The sequence below is a fragment of the Garra rufa genome, chromosome 22, assembly GCF_049309525.1.
Source record: "Garra rufa chromosome 22, GarRuf1.0, whole genome shotgun sequence".
NCBI lineage: Eukaryota > Metazoa > Chordata > Actinopteri > Cypriniformes > Cyprinidae > Garra > Garra rufa.
Window position 1 is genome coordinate 24,418,940 of NC_133382.1, and position 18,554 is coordinate 24,437,493.

Below are 18,554 nucleotides of genomic sequence, written 5' to 3' on the forward strand. Positions count from 1 at the left end.
AAAATTAGCAAATTTTTAGCAGTTTTAGTTAACAATAACACTGATGCCAGCTGCACTGTAACAAATAAAAGGAATTTAGAATAAGGCTTTATTGCCAACTGCACAGTATAACAACATTTTAATTAATAAATTCATCAATGTGTTATCAAATTGTTTGAATGGTACATAAAATATTCAACAATTTGAGCAGATTTACTTAAACTTTTAACTGGTGTTCATTTCTAATATTCATAAATATCCCAGTAGCTTTTTGTCAGTTGTAGGAATGAGGCACAAACATATTTATTTGGCCCATTAATATTTACCACTATTTGCATCTTACATTTGTGTGATGTATTATATTCTTGCAAATCCAGCTGTTATATGTCAATATAATCAAGGCATTAAATTCAAATCATTGCTTGCTATATCACGCATACACGTTCCATGCAACTTCTGTCCCAATAACAGAACAATCAGGAAACAAGTTTCATAACACTTCACAAATCCTTAAAGGCAAAAATGTCCTGTGTTTTCTTTTTCAGTGTTGGTTTCCTGCAGGTTTCCCTTCAGTCATCTCACCTGTCCCCTGCACTCTTCTTCTCTAGAACTTCATCTATTTGTCTCCTTCTCCTTTCCATCACCTCCAGCCGTTTGGCCTCATTGCGGGATCGTTCCTGCTCCCTGAGATCTGCCAGGTCATCCATGAACAAATGCCTTCATGCATAAGGCAGAATAATGATATGAATGATCAGACCTCACAACAAACATCTTATTTAGTTCAAATGCCTGTAAGCAGCACTACAATGAAAAGATAAACATTTTTTAAAAGTATTGCATGCATTTGCTACTAATTCATAGTAAGTGCAATTTGGTATTATTAAATTTTTGCAATTCAGCTCAAACCAGTTCTTTAGTCCATTGTAATAGTCTGAAAGACTGCTAGAATGATAAGTATTCACATACAAAGATGATGCCATTCTAATTCTGTGTACTAAATTGCAGTTAATTTTGTTTACACAATACACATAACTGCACACTTAATCTTAGACTATTCATACACCGCATTTGTTTTGTCAGGACTCGTTTTAACACCGCTAAGCTGCACAATATTGTGTGTTTAACACACCATCTGTATTATTTTATAGTCTAAACACCATACACATACGCACATTGTGTCAATGTCAAGGGGGTGTGTTTTCTCACCTGTTAAAAAACGCCGTGGCCAAACCTACTAGCAGTGTCCCAAAAAGAATTGGTTTTGTAAGGCGCTTTGCAGTGGACAGTTTGGACTGTTTCATGCTGAAATGTATAGTCTTCGTGTACACCAGCAGAAAAAAAAAACAGCTAAAGTCTCAGTGAAACTATTTCTGACCTCCACACGGATGAATATATGCTGCACATATTAACCCTGAGTATTACTTCCGGCACGTGCGTTATAAAATAGATAACTCTGTTTATTTACGATATTGTCTTACAAAGCAGAGGGAATGTTGTGAGTAATTTACACAGTAAAGTGTTTTGTTATCATATGTCACTTATACGCAGATTTATAAGGGAGGAACCTAAAATCAAACGAAACCAATGACGGGGGAAGTATTTACCGACGGACCAGATGTGCAGAGCGGCTTCAGTGATGCGGAACTCCAGACACTCATTGATCAAATCATGACATCCTGGATAAAAATGAATCTGTATTTACAATCCATATACAGTCAGTTTCTGTAGATATGGAATTCAAAGTTTAAGTTTCCAGCAGAAGCACAAATGACTATCATGAGCCTTATTCCGCACAAGTGAGTCACCTCTCCATCTGCCTCATCTCGTCTTCATTGCTGTCGCCTGTCATTCTGTTACATTAGTATCACAACCTTTTTGTTTTATAAGGTGTTTCTGCCTTTTGTCTCTATCTATCTATCTATCTATCTATCTATCTATCTATCTATCTATCTATCTATCTATCTATCTATCTATCTATCTATCTATCTATCTATCTATCTATCTGTCTATCTATCTATCTGTCTGTCTGTCTATCTATCTATCTATTGGTCTGACTGTCTATCAGTATTACAGAATGACGGTCTATGTGTCTGTCTGCAGGTGTTAAACCCACGTTACCCATGATTCATCTGTGATGGCAGGAAAGAATCGTTCCTCATTGTCTGACAGGTTTGAGTATCTGCAGGGTCTGGTCACTGAGTTTCAGGACACTGATAGTGATGGTATGTCAAAGTTTGCAGACACACTACAGTGCTTTGCGCAAGTATTTATACTCCTTCATTTTTTCCCCACGTTTTATGCTGCTGCCTTATGTTAAACTGCTTTAAATTACTTTTTTAAAGCAAAAAATTGGGTTTTGACATTTTTGCAAATTTATTAAAAATTAAAAACTTAAATGATCCCATTGCATCAGTATTCAAACCTGTTTGGGACAGACAGCTCAGGGGCATTCATTACTACACTTTGAGTGAAGTTAACCTGTGGTAAATTCAATTGGATGGGTATGATGAACAGCTGAAAATGCATATCAAAGCAAAAACAACAAGCACTAAGGTCAAAAGAACTGCTTATAGAGCTCAGAAACAGATGTTTTGCAAGGTAGAGATCTGTGGAGGAGTTCAGAAAAAATCTGCTGAATTGAAGGTTCACAGATGCATGTAGTCTCCATTACCCTCAATGGAAGAAGTTTAAAACAACCAGGACTATTCCTACAGCTGGCCTCATGGCCAAACTGAGCAATTCATGGAGAAGGGCCTTGGTTAGAGTGGTGACCAAGAACCTGATGCTCACTCTAGTTAAGCTCCAGTGTCATGTGTGGAGATAGAAGAAACCTACAGAAGGAGAAACGAATGAAGCATTCAGAACCTCAGACTGGGCAGAAGGTTCACCTTCCAACATGACAATGACCCTAAACACACAGCAAGAGTGGCTTATAGACAACTCTGTGAATGTCCTTGAGTGGCCCAGCCACAGCCACAGCCTGGGCTTGAACCCAATTAAATATTTCTGGAGAAACCTGAACATTTGTTTCTGTCCCTATCCATACTGACAGAGCTTGAGAGTTGAAGAGGTGAGGTGAAAAATGTCAGATATTTGCCAAATGCTGATGTGCAAAGCTTGTCGCATCATACCCAAAAAGGCTGTAAAGGTGCTTTAGCTAAGTACTGAGTTAAGGGTATGAATACTTATTTCAGGTTTTTTATTTTTAATACATTTACTAAGTTGCGATAGTTGTTTCCTGGCAGAGGCTAAAGAGCAAGTGCTGGCAAACCTGGCCAACTTTGCGTACGATCCCTCCAACCTGGAAGCGCTGCGATTGCTCCAGGTCAATGAGCTCTTCCTGGACATGCTGACAGAAGACAACGAGAACCTTGTGGAGTTTGGAATTGGTTAGTACAGCTGTTATAATTGCTGTTGTAATCTATTCACATGAACCAATGAAGTGTTTGAAATCCTACAGGTGGTTTGTGTAACCTCAGTATGGAGCGGGAGTCCCGTGATCAGATCCTGCAAAGCGGTGGAGTCCCATTAGTGATATCCTGCCTGTCGAGTAACAGAGATGAGACGGTTCTCTCTGCCATCACTACATTAATGAACCTCACCACTGCAGCCTCGCGCACAGAGACCACAGACAGCGCAGTGGTGCAATGCATGCTGCGTTTTTCCCTCACACAGAACCCGCGCCTCAGGAACCTGGCGTCAGTTTTTCTGGAGGACTACTGCACACAGCAACAAGTGGACAAAGCCCGAGAGGAAATGCAGGGACAAAGCCAATCAGTGGTGGGGATCCCACTGCCAAAGGACTAAACACTTTTGATTTTAGATGTAATTGTTCCTGGGCAATCTTGAAAAATCATTTAAGATTATTTTGAAAAATAAAACCTTATTTTTTTTATAAATATGGTCCGGGTTCAAATTTTACACAGTTGGGGTCAAAAGTTGACATACACTTTGCAGAATCAGCTAAATGTTAGGAATCACTCAATACTGTTGTTACCTGAATGATCCACAGCTGTTTTGTTTTGTGATAGTTGTTCATGAGTCCCTTGTTTGTCCTAAACAGTTAAACTGCCTGCTGTTCTATAGATAAATTCTTTAGATCACACAAATTCTTTGTTTTTTTCATCATTTTTGTGTATTTGTACCCTTTCCAATTACTGTATGATTTTGATAAAATGAAGATGTGTACATTTTTTTTATTTTGCCTAAATGTCGTATTTTTTTTCATTTAGTACTGCCCTTCAGAATACAAACTAAGTTCATTTTACCCTGATCTTCAAATTCAAAAAGTTTTCACCCACCAGCTTTTAATGCATTGTGTTTCCTTCTGAAGCTTCAGTGATTATTTGAACCTTCTGTAATAGTTGCATACGAGTCTCTCAAATGTTTTTAAAAGAAGTTTCTTTGATCAAAAATACAGTAAAAACTAGGCTGGGTTATGACACAAAATTCACCATTCGATTCAATTCTGATTCACAAGCTTGCGATTTGATGTAATTTCCAGTTCGATTTTATTATTTTGGATATATCAGGTACAGTATATGCCAAAATAAACCTCAACTATAAAATATACATCAGAGTCAGCTGGGTACTACATTACTATGATACTGAAGGTTAAAATCAACATATTTGTATATAAAAGCTTACACTCGAAGTTTTTATAATAATTACCCTGGTGAAAAAAAAAGCTAAAACCAGCTGGTCATAGCTGGAAGGCAGGCTGGTTTTAGAGGGGTTTTGGCCACTTTTCCAGCCTGGCCTGGTCTTAGCTGGTCAGGCTGGTGGTTTCCTGGCCAGGTTGGGAGACCAGCTTAAACCAGTTAAGACCAGCCAACCAGCCTAGGCTGGTATTAGCTGTTTTTTTCAGCAGACACATTTATACTCCAGTTCGTTTTTCGAAATATATCTTTAAATGGTGGTTGTCATAAAACTTGACAGATTTAAAGCTTAAACAGTCAAAAATTGTTATATTGTGCATATTTTAGCAAAATGCTCCTCTCTAGAGTTTATGGTCACCGTATAGTTTTTTGAGGTAAATATGACCTTAACTGACATTGTTTACAAGTTATATTGACGTCTTTGCTCGGCTAAAACACTGATTGATTAAGCGATTACATGAGACAGTATTCGGTAAGTTTTACTCTATTTTCACACCTTCTGATGTTTATTTCATACTAAAATTGGTATTAAAGCGGAGATTATCAGTTCACATGACGCTTCTGTTGAACTGAGGCGATCTGTCACTCAAAACAGCGCCAAAACGGCATTTATTGTTTGAATACTGTAATAAAATGGACAGAATCTGAGACGTTGTGTCATATCAAAAGTAACAAAGCTTATTTGGATTTACTGAATGGTTTCGTAAAAATGAGAAGCGATTAAAATGCGAGAAATCGATATTTTTACTCAGCCCTAGTCATTTTGTGGAAAACGTACATTTAAAGTAACAATTGTCTTTACTTACGTCTTTACTGTGAATTTTGATCAATTTGTTGCTTCCTTGCTTAATAAATGTATTAATTTCTTTAAAAAATATATACACTAGCCTTGAGGTTTGATCGTTTTTTAAAGAAATTAATGGCAGTTGCATTCACAATAGGCGTTCTACTGAATCCAAAAAATGAAGAAAGATTACACCTATACGAAACAGATGCTGGGGTTGTTATTCTACTAATGGACACATGGGGGAGACTCTTAGCATATTTTTAGCTCCTTTTTGAGATTTGCACTCATGCTAGATTCCAAATTAGGTGATGCATTTACTGCAACCAATGCTGTCATAAATCAGTGTTAATTTTATGAAATATATAACACAGTCAGATGAATGCATCCCATCATGACCTTGAGAAGCATGCAGTGAATGACGGATTCCATTATAGCTGCTAGGAAATTTGAAAAGAATGTCTGGGGTTTTGTCCAGCACTTTGGTTTTAAAGTCTCACCCCAAACGATCCTCACAAAACTATGTGTTAGTACAAACTTGGGTAGCCATTACTTTCCAGCAGACTCATTAGAATGCTGCGAGACGACCTCGCTCTCCTCGTTCCATATGGTCTCAATACCAGCATCAAAATGTTCACATCACAAGCCAAGCAGGAAAGCACAAGGCCTAAATGAACACCGACACGGCACACCTGAGATCACAATGAGGGGAAACTACCTCGATGCCAACAAAAAGACTAGAATTGTGCCTTAAATACTCCATTTTTGGATATTTCAGGAGTATAAAATGTAAAACATATGTACTTCAGATTGAATACAGAGCAGATGTGCACGGAATCCAAGCAAGATGATTTACCTTTGACGTCGCTCAAAAATAAAATAAAATAAAAAGAACACACTTTGTTTTTGTCTTTTTTTTTTTCAAAGAGTATATTTCAAAGGAACATTTTATTAGACATACATAAAGTCATCTACCTAAACCCCAAAACAATTTGTTGGTTTCGTATACAACTCATACAAAATCATGCTAGTTAATAAAAGATACATGCCACCGTTAAAAGATACAAAAACCACCGTTAGCTTAGTAGAAACAGGATGGTAACATAACAGGGTAATATAACCAATGTATAAAACAAAACATACGTTTAATTAAAAACATAGCTTCTAAATATATTCGAGCAACCCATAATATCCCAAGGTTGATGGCCGGCTTGTGAATGTTTTAAAAACATACCACAGGTGCTTTTGCAATCACAGTCCAAGCTGTTTTTCTGTCTGCTCACGCAGTTTGTGCTTCTGGATCTGAGAAAGATGAAGAAAATAAACAGTGGTAGTGCTATTGAAGGGTTCAATCTGTTGACAGCAAAACCACAAGCCTTTAAAAGCAAAGGTGTCACAGTAGCCCTCGAATGTCTGAAACCACTTCAGTGGGTTTCATGCAGACAGGGAAATTGCTTGAATTTCTTCTGTCTAGAGACTAATGTGAATCCAGCCAAGAAAACACCATTTTAACATTTTCTTCATATTTAACATTATGTACCCACGGACGCAGAATGAAGTAGGGATAAAGGAAAGAGAGATTTGTTCTGGAAGTGCTCACAGAACACAATTTTCTCTGGACTAAATTAATCATCTGAATTGTTTATTTATTATTTATGATAATAGTAGTGTGCAGTGACTTTCACATTGTCACATATCACTTACCTTGCCTGTGACAGTCAGAGGATATCCCTGAACAAACGTTACATAGCGTGGCACCTTGTAATGGGCAATCTGTAAAAACAGTAGTTTTTAAATGGCAAACATGTTTTCAATATATATCTATATATATACAGTTGAGGTCAAAAGCACAATCTGCAAAATCTAAATTATTTTTTCAAAATAACAGGGATTATGCAAAATGCATGTTATTTTTATTTAGTACTGACTTGAATAAGATATTACACATAAAAGATGTTTACATACACAATAGTTGAATTTATAAAAAATTAACCTGTTCAAAAGTTTACATACACTTGATTCTTAATACTGTGTTGTTACCTGAATGATCCACAGCTGTGTGTTTTTTTTTGTTTGTTTGTTTAGTGATAGTTGTTCAGGAGTCCCTTGTTTGTCCTGAACAGTTAAACTGCCTGCTGTTCTTCAAAAAATCCTTTAGGTCTCAAAAATTATTTGGTTTTCCAGCATCTTTTGTTTATTTGAACCCTTTCCAACAATGACTGTAAGATTTTGAGATCCATCTTTTCACACTGAGGACAACTGAGGGACTCAACTATTGAAGGTTCGTCAGAAGGAAACACCGGGGGTGAAAACTTTTTGAATTTGAAGATCAGGGTCAATTTAACTTATTTTGTCTTCTGGGAAACATGTAAGTATCTTCTGTAGCTTCTGAAGGACAGTACTAAATGACCCCCCCCCCCTTTTTTTTGTCTTGTTTCCAGCCAAAATATCTAAAAGTTCTTGAATCAGGAAGGATTTTCAGTAAAAACAAGTCAAAATTAGGTGAGTTTTTGCTTGAAACAAGCAAAATAATCTGCCAATGGGGTAAGAAAAATAATCTAGTTGTCTGCTTAAAATGAGATATTTTTTCTTACCCCATTGGCAGATTATTTTGCTTGTTTTAAGCAAAAACTCATCTAATTTTGACTTGTTTTTACTGAAAACAAGACACAAATTTTTACTTGTCTAGAAAATCCTTCCTGATTCAAGAACTTTTAGATATTTTGGCTGGAAACAAGACAAAAAATCTAAGTAAGAAAAGCATTTTTTGCAGTGTGTTCAAAAGTTTACACCCCTGGCTCCTAATGTATGGTTTTTCCTTCTGAAGCATCAGTGAGTGTTGAAACCTTTTTGTAATAGTTGCATTTGAGTCCCTCAGTTGTCCTCAGTGTGAAAATATGGATCTCAAAATCATACAGTCATTGTTGGAAAGGGTTCAAATACACAAAAATGCTGAAAAACAAAGACCTGAATGATTTTTCTGAAGAACAGCGGGCAGTTTAACTGTTCAGGACGAACAAGGGACTAATACTATCACTAAACAAAAAAAAACACAGCTGTGTGATTATCAAGTGTGTATAAGCTTTTGAACAGGGTAATTTTTATAAATTCAACTGTTATTTTCTTTTGTGGACTTTATGTAAACGTCCTTTATGTGAAGCATCTTATTCAGGTCAGTACTAAATTAAAAATAACATGCATTTTGTATGATCCCTCTTATTTTAAATATGTGACCATGGACCACAAAACCAGTCATAAGGTTAAATTTGACAAAACTGAGATGTATACATCACATGAAAGCTCAATAAATAAGCTTTCTATTGATGTATGGTTTGTTAGGATATGACAATATTTGACCGAGATACATCTATTTGAAAATCAGGAATCTGAGGGTGCAAAAAAATCTAAATACTGAGAAAATCACCTTTAAAGTTGTCCAAATTAGGTTCTTAACAATGCATTTCACTAATCAAAAAATTACATTTTGATATATATTACAGTAGGAATTTTACTGAAAATCTTAATGGAACATGATCTTTACTTAATTTCCTAATGATTTTTGGCATAAAAGAAAAATCAAAAATTTTGACCCGTATTTTTGGCTATTGCTACAAATATACCTCAGCGACTTAAGACTGGTTTTGTGGTCCAGGGTCACATATATATTTTGATTATATATTTTTTCCCCAGTTATTTAATTTATTTTCTAAGAACTGCAGATGTCCGTACCTTTCCTTTGCAGTAGGCCTTGACCTCTTCTGCAGTTAATTCCTGACCAGTCTTGACTCTAATACAAGCACAAACTTCCTCCCCCATTCTTGCATCCTTTACTCCAACCACCTGTATGGAAAACACAGACAAAACATGCTTTTCTAAATGGCAAAACAGTATTTTCTCCATGCCACTTAATTGTGATACTTTTTTCAGAAAACAAGCATATTTCTAATTTTGCTTCTCAAGCAAATCTATCTTGATTTAAAGAGATAGTTCAGCTAAAAATGATCGGTCATTAATTATAATTAAAATCCAAGTATTTTTGTAGCTTCATAACATTGTGGTTGAACCAATGATGTCTCATGAACTATTTTAATGGTACCTTTCTGGGCTTTGAATGTGTCAGTGGCACTGCTGTCTATGCAGGGTCAGAAAGCTCTCGGATTTTATCAAAAATATCTTAATTTGTGTTCTGAAGATGAACGAAGATCGACATGAGCATGAGTAATTAATTATAGCATTTTCATTTTTGGGTGAACTGTCCCTTTAAGAATGTTTAGATATTCTGTGTGTAGACATCTTGCTTTCTATAACATAATATAGAGGTTAAAGGATTCAAACTAGTCCTTTAGAATGATCATAAATGTCTCTGGTTAATACTGTTTACCTGCGCTTCCTGAATTTTAGGATGTGTGTGCAGAAACTGTTCGATTTCAGCAGGATAGACGTTTTCTCCTCCTCGGATGATCAAGTCCTTAATGCGTCCTTCTATTTTGCAGTACCCGTACTCATCCAAAGTGGCAATGTCACTGTTTCAGATCACATTACAGATTGAGTTGCATGACGACTGTTTGGAATGAATCCTGAATAATGTTTATATCTATTATTCACTAGATTCACTTACCCAGTCTTGTACCAGCGATCTTTTGTGATGCACTCCTGGGTCTTTTCATCATCTTTCCAGTATTCCAGCATCACACAGTATCCTCTGATCAGCAGCTCGCCCTGAACGCCCAGAGGTACGGTCTCACCTGTAGTAGGGTTCACTATTTTTGCCTAATGGAGAAACAACCATTCAGTGTGCTAAAATAGAGTATAAATATGCGTGAAGGACATCTTGAACTAGTATTGTGTGTAAATGAACCTCAGTGTGGGGGCATATACATCCAGCAGTCTCTGTCTGTCGATACGCGCTGTCAATAGGAAAGCCACAGAATGTCACAGGGCTGTTTTCGGTTGTGCCGTACGCAATCTGTTACAAAAGAGAGAGAAGAGAGTTTTCCTAATTCACCATTTTGTAATAAAGTGTACACTGGGGTAAAAATAACACTAAGGAAAATTCCTCGAATTAGCATTTGTAACATTTAATATTGTTAAGTTTTATATGCAAACTTATTTTGTTATAAAATAATAAATATATTAACAATATGTATATAATTTTTAAAGTATTAAACTTTAAAAATGCTAAATTGAAGCATTTTCATTCGTGTTGTCAGAAATATTTTATATTAAATTATTATTATTATTAAATTATCAATTAATTTTACATTTTTAAATACACTAAAAGATAGTAAATTGGTAAAGCATGATAATAAAATAATACATTTTTTAAATATTTGTTTATAAAATGTATATATATATATATATATATATATATATATATATATATATATTAATTACATTTTAAAAATATTTTTTATATTAAACCTATTAAATTATCAATTATACATATTTAAAAATAAATTATAAGAAAATAAATTAGTAAAACATAATAATAAATTAATACATTTAGTGTTAAAATACATAAAATGTAGTATTTAAGTTTTATATACAAACATATTTTTTAAATAATGTATTATTTTATTATTATGTTTTACTAATTTATTATCTTGTATTTGTTTTATAAAATATGTATAATTAATCGATAATTTAATATAAAAAATGTTAATTTAAAATATTAAATTTAAAAAATATTTCTGATAACACTAAAAAAAATTCTTAAATTTAGCATTTATAAAGTGTAATATATTTTTGAGGTTTTATGTACATAATTATTTTTTTAAATAATGTATTTTATTAACATATTTATTAGCTTTTCAATTTATTTCAAGTATGTATAATTCATAGATTTTTTTTGGAAAATGTTTCTGATATCGCTAATGAAAATGCTTCAATTTAGCATTTTTCAAGAGTAATATTTAAATTTTATAAACTTTTTTTAAATTATGTATTATTTTATTACGCTTTACTAATTTATATTATAATTTATTAAAAAAAAAAATTATTAAAAAAATGCATAATTCATTGATAATTTAATATTAAAAATTATATATAAAAAAATATAGTTTAATAAATTATTTCTAAAAACACTAATGAAAATGCTCCAATTTAACATTTTAAAAACTGTAACATTTTTTACATTTTATAAACAAATATTTATTAAATCATGTATTTTATTATTTATTATTGTCTTATGATTTATTTAAACATGTATAATTAATTGATAATTTAATATAAAAATAATTTAATATACTAATATATAAAATACTAATGAAAACATTTTAGCATTTTAAAGTATAATATATTTTTAAAAATAATGTATAAACAAAGATTTTAAAATGAATGTATTATTAAATAAATGTATTATTAATTGATAATTTAATATAAAAAATTATAATTTAATATCATATATTTCTGACAACACTTATGAAAACGCTTCAATTTAGCATTTTTAAAGTGTAATATATATATTTTTTTTCTTTTACATTTAATAAACAATAACATAAAATTATTTTATTATCATGCTTTACCAATTTACCATCTTTTCATTTATTTCAAAATGTATAATTAATTGATAACTTTATATAAAAATAATTTATTTTTAAATTTAGCATTTTTAGTTTAATGCTTTAAAAATCATATACATAAATATTTAAAATCATGTATTATTGTTAATATACTTATTTTATAACAAAATAAAATATTTATAATAAAAATTTAATTGTTGAATTTATTATTTAATATAAAAAAATCAGATAATGATTATGAAAGGCTTCAGTTTCACATTTTTAAAATGTTACATGTAATTTAACAAATAAATTACATTATATTTTATTTGTGATTTTTTTTATGTATTTAATTATCATAATTTATCAATTTTTAGAACATTTTAATTTTAATTATTTAATTATTAATAAATTTTTAGAACATTTATTTAAAAAAAATAAACTGATAAACCAATATAAATTAAATAAAAAATAAATGTATATAAAAATTGAACAATATTAAACCAACATTGCTTTGATCAAACAAATTTGACCATTGCATACATTCTGATTTCTGTCACAGATTTCTTTTCAGTTAGTGTGCTTACTCTTTTTGCACAGCCGAATGTGGTAAAGGCCTTTAGCTAACATTTTTCCACAAACTAGCCTAATGGCAAACAGACAGCTGAATCAGCTGAATAGGCCAGGCCTGGGAAGCAGGTGAGGTATGTGGTGCGCACCTGAGAACTGGCACACCAGCTGTTGTTTTGAACCCCAGCTTTCTCACTTAACAGTACCATTACAGGCAATAATATATCATCCAAATAACAAACTAGATAATATACACTGGAAAGAATTCATCAGTGTCTTTAAGAGACATAACTTCATCAACGTCAAGTGTTTACCAAACTGAATTACAAGCGCTGCCAGCTGTTGAGGTGAGACCGTGTGACGTGCCAGACATTTATAATGTTTTTGTGGAACATCTGAAGGGATTTTGAGTGAGTCATTAGCTTTTGAGCTCAATAAGTAAATTGAAAAAATGGCATCAATCATCTTTAATAGCTAGTATAGCTTTATTGGGATTTCAGAGTCAAATATCAGTGTTAAACGTTACTTTGCTCACCTGATTTATTAAAGCTACTACTAGCCAAACACTACGCAGTATGTGTGAATGTCCACTTGAAAGAAGCAAAGACATACACTTTGCCGATAAAATGTTAAATTTGTTAAGCAAACACTAGATTCCTGAGGTCTATCAGGTCTTTGAACCAAAAAGGAACAAGGATGAAACATTTTGTCATGTGGAAAAAATACTGGGTGATTTCACAGTGCACTTCATTTACTTTTTTTTTATTTTTTTTATATTGAATACTGTATATAGCTGAAATGCAAGAAGACTTTTATGCAGAGGAATGTGCCTCTCCAGTCCATGAAACGCTCCACTGCAGACAAAAGAAAAACCTCCATTTCCATTGTTGTGATGTGATACCAGCCAAACATCTGGCGGTGATTATATGTTATAAAACGGCCCACCACACGGGAGTGGCTCCTTTTCCTTCTTTTGCCGACTAAAAACAATGGAAATGTCTGGCACGACACGCAGTCTCACCTTAACCTCATGAGATCTGGCTGCGCACAAATTAGCCTGCGAAATGAGAGACTAAAAATAAAAATACAATCACATTTCAGACCTCTGAACTTGTTCGGACCAAACATGCACTGGGAACCTTTTATTTATTTAAAGGAAGAAAAACAAAAAAAAAGATTTCTTCTTAAAATAGAATCAAAACTGAAATCTCTCACAAATCAGGCTTGTGGAAATGATGAAAGATGAAAATTCACATGAGTGTGATTACAAAATTGTTTAATGCATCAAATTTTTTAATGCATCTTCATATGAAGGATTAAAATTACTAATGAACTGTATGAGTCAGATCTTTTAAATGTTGGGTTCTCAAATGGAAGTGAATATTATTAGTGAATAATGACTTAAATTGTGAGAAAGACTTGAGGAGACAGTGAAATGGAGAAATTACTTTTTTTTTTGGAATTATGTATGAGGTCCTTAATTTGCAAAGCCACTGTGGTGAGAACTTGAATGTGTAGAGCATGATGGGAAACCAAAGAACCTAGAGGTCCTGGGGGATTTTTATCTAGATAAGTGGAAGATTTCACCTACCAGGACAAAACAGGGACTCATACACAACATCAAGTGATGCGTGAGGTATTAAAAAAAAACACAATCTAAAAAAAGTACACTAGTCATACGTTTTTGAACAGTAAGATTGTTAATGTTTTTAAAGAAGTCTTTTCTGCTCACCAAGCCTGCATTTATTTGATCTAAAGTACAGCAATACAGTAATAATTTTGCAGAAAACTATTTCAAATAACTGTTTTCTATTTGAATATATTTCTATTTTTGAATATGTAATTTATTCCTGTGATTTCAAAGCTGATTTTTTTTGCATCATTACTCCAGTCACATTCAAAAAAAACTATATTCAATAATTATGTTGAAAACAGCTGAGTAGAATTTTTTCAGGTTTCTTTGATGAATAACAGGTTCAGAAGAACAGCATTTATCTGAAATAGAAATCTGTTGTAACATTATTAATGTCTTTATCTTCTTTTGATCAATTTAAAGCATCCTCGCTAAATAAAAAAAAGCCTTTGAATGTTACAAGTTTAACAAGTTTTTTTATTGCAGATAAATGCTGATCTTTGGATCTTTCTATTCATTAAAGAATCCTGAAAAAAATTGACATAACTATTTTAAATATTGATAATAATAATCACAATATTACTGATTTTGCTGTATTTTGGATCAAATATAAAAGCATTAAAAATCACTGTTCAAAAACTTTTGACTGGAAGTGTATATCAACTTTCTTATTACTTTGCCTTCTGGAAATATGTAAATATGTTATATGTTTACATAGCAAGGGCTATGTAAAGTTAGAAGCAAAACTGTGCTATAAACACTATTTAAATAAAAAAACAACTTAATTAATAAGTAAATACCTTGCAGACGTTGCCATTGCTATGCAATGTTAAGGGCAAACTGTAATATAATAAATAAATATTTAATAAATATCTTGCAGATTCTGCAACTGCTATGTAACATTAAAAGCAGTTCTTTGTTTTAAACACCAAAACAATAAATACATAAATATTTAAAATTTATTTTGAATAAATATCTTGCAGATTCTGCAATTGCTATGTAATGTTAGAAGCATAACTGTATTATAAGCAATAAATATTTGAAATATATTTTTAATAAATATCTTGCAGCTTCTGCAATGGCTACGCAAAGTTAAAAGCAGAACTACACTGCCGTTCAAAAGTTTGGGATCAGTAAGATTTGTAATGTTTTTTAAAGACGTTTCTTATGATCATCAAGGCTGCGCTTATTTGATCAAAAATACAGAAAAAAAATTATAATGTGAAATATTAATGGAAAATAATGTTTTTCTGTTTTAATATACATTAAAATCTAATTTATTCCTGTGATCAGAGCTGAATTTTCAGCATCATTACTCCAGTCTTACATGTCACATGATCCTTCAATAATCATTCTAATATGTTGGTGTCATGATCTGGGCTGTGGGGCTTCCCTCAGCCACCTGAGGTCGCTGTTTTCCCTTCCCTGCACTACACTTTCCTAAGTATTCACTCATGTCTTGTCATTAGCACTGATTACACTCACTCCTGCTCACAATTATCTTGTCTATAAGAACTCTCATTTCCCACTACTCTTTCTGGCTGCATTGTCTTTTGTCTTCCATGTACATTTGTGTTCCAGACCTAAGCTCTTGACCTTGTTCCCTGTTTCGTTAAGTTTATGTTAAGTTTTGTGCTGTGTTGGCCTTTTGTTTGTTTATTTATTGTTTTCTTATTAAAACACCTTTCTCCCTGCATTTGGACCCAGACCTCCTTACTCCCCACACGTGACAGAATGCAGCCAGCCCATGCAGGAACATGTCCCACTGCGCCTCCTTGTTCCACTGGCACTCCGCCCCCAGGGTTCGAAACTCTATGCTGTAGTCTGAAACGGACCTCCCCCCCTGTCGGAGATCCGCCAGTGTCCGCGCGGTCTCTGGCAGAGAGGGTCAAAAACCCGTTTCATCTCGGCGGCGAGTGCTGAGAACGAGGCGCAACAGGGATCTTGGTTTTCCCACACCGCCGTTCCCCACAATGCCGCCCTCCCCGTCAACAGGGTGAGCGCGAACGCCACCTTGCTCTCCTCACTAGGGAATGTGCGTGGTGACCGCTCACTCTGTGCCTGATGCGGCGATGACCGCTCACTCTGTGCCTGATGCGGCGGTGACCGCTCTCGCTGTTTCTGATGCGGCGGTGACCGCTCTCGCTGTTCCTGATGCGGCGATGACCGCTCACTCTGTGCCTGACGCGGCTTTGAACACGCTCTCTGTTCAGGACGCGGCCATGACCGATATCTCTACGCCTAACGCGGAGGCGACTGCGTTCTCTGTTCCGGACGCGGAGGCAACCGCGCCCTCTGTTCCTGTTGCGGCTGTGAATGCGCCCTCTGTTCCGGACGCGGCGGTGACCGCTCTCTCTGTTCTGGACGCGGCGGTGACCGCTCTCTCTGTTCCGGACGCGGCGGTGACCGCTCTCTCTGTTCTGGACGCGGCGGTGACCGCTCTCTCTGTTCCGGACGCGGCGGTGACCGCTCTCTCTGTTCCTGACGTGGCGGTGACCGCTCTCTCTGTTCTGGACGCGGCGGTGACCGCTCTCTCTGTTCCGGACGCGGCGGTGGCCGCTCTCTCTGTTCCGGACGCGGCGGTGACCGCTCTCTCTGTTCTGGACGCGGCGGTGACCGCTCTCTCTGTTCCGGACGCGGCGGTGACCGCTCTCTCTGTTCCTGACGTGGCGGTGACCGCTCTCTCTGTTCCGGACGCGGCGGTGACCGCTCTCTCTGTTCCGGACGCGGCGGTGACCGCTCTCTCTGTTCCTGACGCGGCGGTGACCGCTCTCTCTGTTCCGGACGCGGCGGTGACCGCTCTCTCTGTTCCGGACGCGGCGGTGGCCGCTCTCTCTGTTCCGGACGCGGCGGTGACCGCTCTCTCTGTTCCGGACGCGGCGGTGACCGCTCTCTCTGTTCCGGACGCGGCGGTGACCGCTCTCTCTGTTCCGGACGCGGCGGTGACCGCTCTCTCTGTTCCGGACGCGGCGGTGACCGCTCTCTCTGTTCCGGACGCGGCGGTGACCGCTCTCTCTGTTCCGGACGCGGCGGTGACCGCTCTCTCTGTTCCGGACGCGGCGGTGGCCGCTCTCTCTGTTCCGGACGCGGCGGTGACCGCTCTCTCTGTTCCGGACGCGACGGTGACCGCTCTCTCTGTTCCGGACGCGCCGGTGACCGTTCTCTCTGTTCCTGACGCGCCGGTGACCGCGCTCTCTGTTCCTGTTCCCCTGGCTGCAGGGCCAGCTCGCATTCCTCTGGCTGCGGGGCCCGCGGACGTTCCACTGGCGGCGAGGTCAGCTCACGTTCCTCTGGCGGCAGTGTCCACCCACGTTCCTCTGCTGCACGGGCCTGGCCCGCCATCCCTCCCCCTGAGACACCTTCCACCGTTCCTCCTCCCTCCAGATTTTTTGTTTTTGTTTTGGGAACGTCTGGAAGCCGTTCCCTTGAGAGGGGGTACTGTCATGATCTGGGCTGTGGGGCTTCCCTCAGCCACCTGAGGTCGCTGTTTTCCCTTCCCTGCACTACACTTTCCTAAGTATTTACTCATGTCTTGTCATTAGCACTGATTACACTCACTCCTGCTCACAATTATCTTGTCTATAAGAACTCTCATTTCCCACTACTCTTTCTGGCTGCATTGTCTTTTGTCTTCCATGTACATTTGTGTTCCAGACCTAAGCTCTTGACCTTGTTCCCTGTTTCGTTAAGTTTATGTTAAGTTTTGTGCCGTGTTGGCCTTTTGTTTGTTTGTTTATTGTTTTCTTATTAAAACACCTTTCTCCCTGCATTTGGACCCAGACCTCCTTACTCCCCACACGTGACAGTTGGAAACAGTTGTGCTACTCATATTTTTAGAACCTACTGAATAAAAAGTTAAAAAGAACAGCATTTATTCAAAATAGAAATCTTTTGTAATGGTATACACTACTGTTCAAAAGATTTGGGGTCAGTACATTTTAATCTTTCTTCTTTTTGAAAGAAATTAATACTTTTATTCAGCAAGGATGTGTTGAATTGATAAAAACAGCAAAAGTTTTCTATTTTGAATAAATGCTGTTCTTTTTAACTTTTTATTCATCAAAGAATCCCGAAAAAAAAAAAAAAAAAGGGGTGGGCATAGATTAATTTTTTTAATCTAGATTAATCTAGATTAAATCTTGGAATTAATCTAGATTAATCTAGATTAAAATGGCTAATTTGAATTCTGCTGAAGGCATTCAGAATATGTGTGCTACCCAAATAATGACTTAAAGTCTGGATCATAAAGCTCATAAAGCTGTTCTATGATAATTTGTTGATGAAAATAAATTGTTCAATTAGATGTAATTGTGTTTACTAACTAACTAACAATGAAATTATTTTTTCTCCCTATTAGATTGTGTGTTTTTTTTTAACGTCAACACCTACCCAGCCCATTACATGTTACACCGTACTTTTATTTTGACAGG

The 18,554-nt window shown here is 35.9% G+C and overlaps 2 protein-coding genes and 1 long non-coding RNA gene across 3 annotated transcripts in view; 1 reads left to right on the forward strand and 2 right to left on the reverse strand.

The window, feature by feature from the left end:
- Positions 1 to 237: 237 nt before the first annotated feature.
- Positions 238 to 1,364, reverse strand: LOC141298015 (uncharacterized). The gene is made up of 2 exons (XR_012341508.1): positions 1,186 to 1,364; positions 238 to 696 (listed from the first exon to the last, which is right to left on the reverse strand). It is a non-coding gene; the product is annotated as an uncharacterized lncRNA (long non-coding RNA).
- A 132-nt stretch (positions 1,365 to 1,496) lies between these two features.
- On the forward strand, positions 1,497 to 4,528 carry armc7 (armadillo repeat containing 7). The gene is made up of 4 exons (XM_073828515.1): positions 1,497 to 1,775; positions 2,080 to 2,201; positions 3,225 to 3,368; positions 3,440 to 4,528. The coding sequence occupies exons 2-4, from the start codon at positions 2,114 to 2,116 to the stop codon at positions 3,784 to 3,786; spliced, it is 579 nt and encodes a 192-aa protein (XP_073684616.1). The 5' UTR covers positions 1,497 to 1,775; positions 2,080 to 2,113; the 3' UTR covers positions 3,787 to 4,528.
- Positions 4,529 to 6,350: 1,822 nt separating this feature from the next.
- The window catches only part of acsf2 (acyl-CoA synthetase family member 2), a 37,811-nt gene continuing 25,607 nt past the window's right edge, over positions 6,351 to 18,554 (reverse strand). Inside the window, exons 11-16 of the mRNA XM_073828261.1 lie at positions 10,280 to 10,387; positions 10,040 to 10,191; positions 9,803 to 9,944; positions 9,151 to 9,261; positions 7,126 to 7,194; positions 6,351 to 6,723 (exon numbers count right to left, since the gene is read on the reverse strand). Of these exons, the coding sequence (XP_073684362.1) occupies positions 6,673 to 6,723; positions 7,126 to 7,194; positions 9,151 to 9,261; positions 9,803 to 9,944; positions 10,040 to 10,191; positions 10,280 to 10,387 (633 nt within the window). The 3' untranslated portion in view covers positions 6,351 to 6,672. The remainder of the gene's footprint in view (positions 6,724 to 7,125; positions 7,195 to 9,150; positions 9,262 to 9,802; positions 9,945 to 10,039; positions 10,192 to 10,279; positions 10,388 to 18,554) is intronic.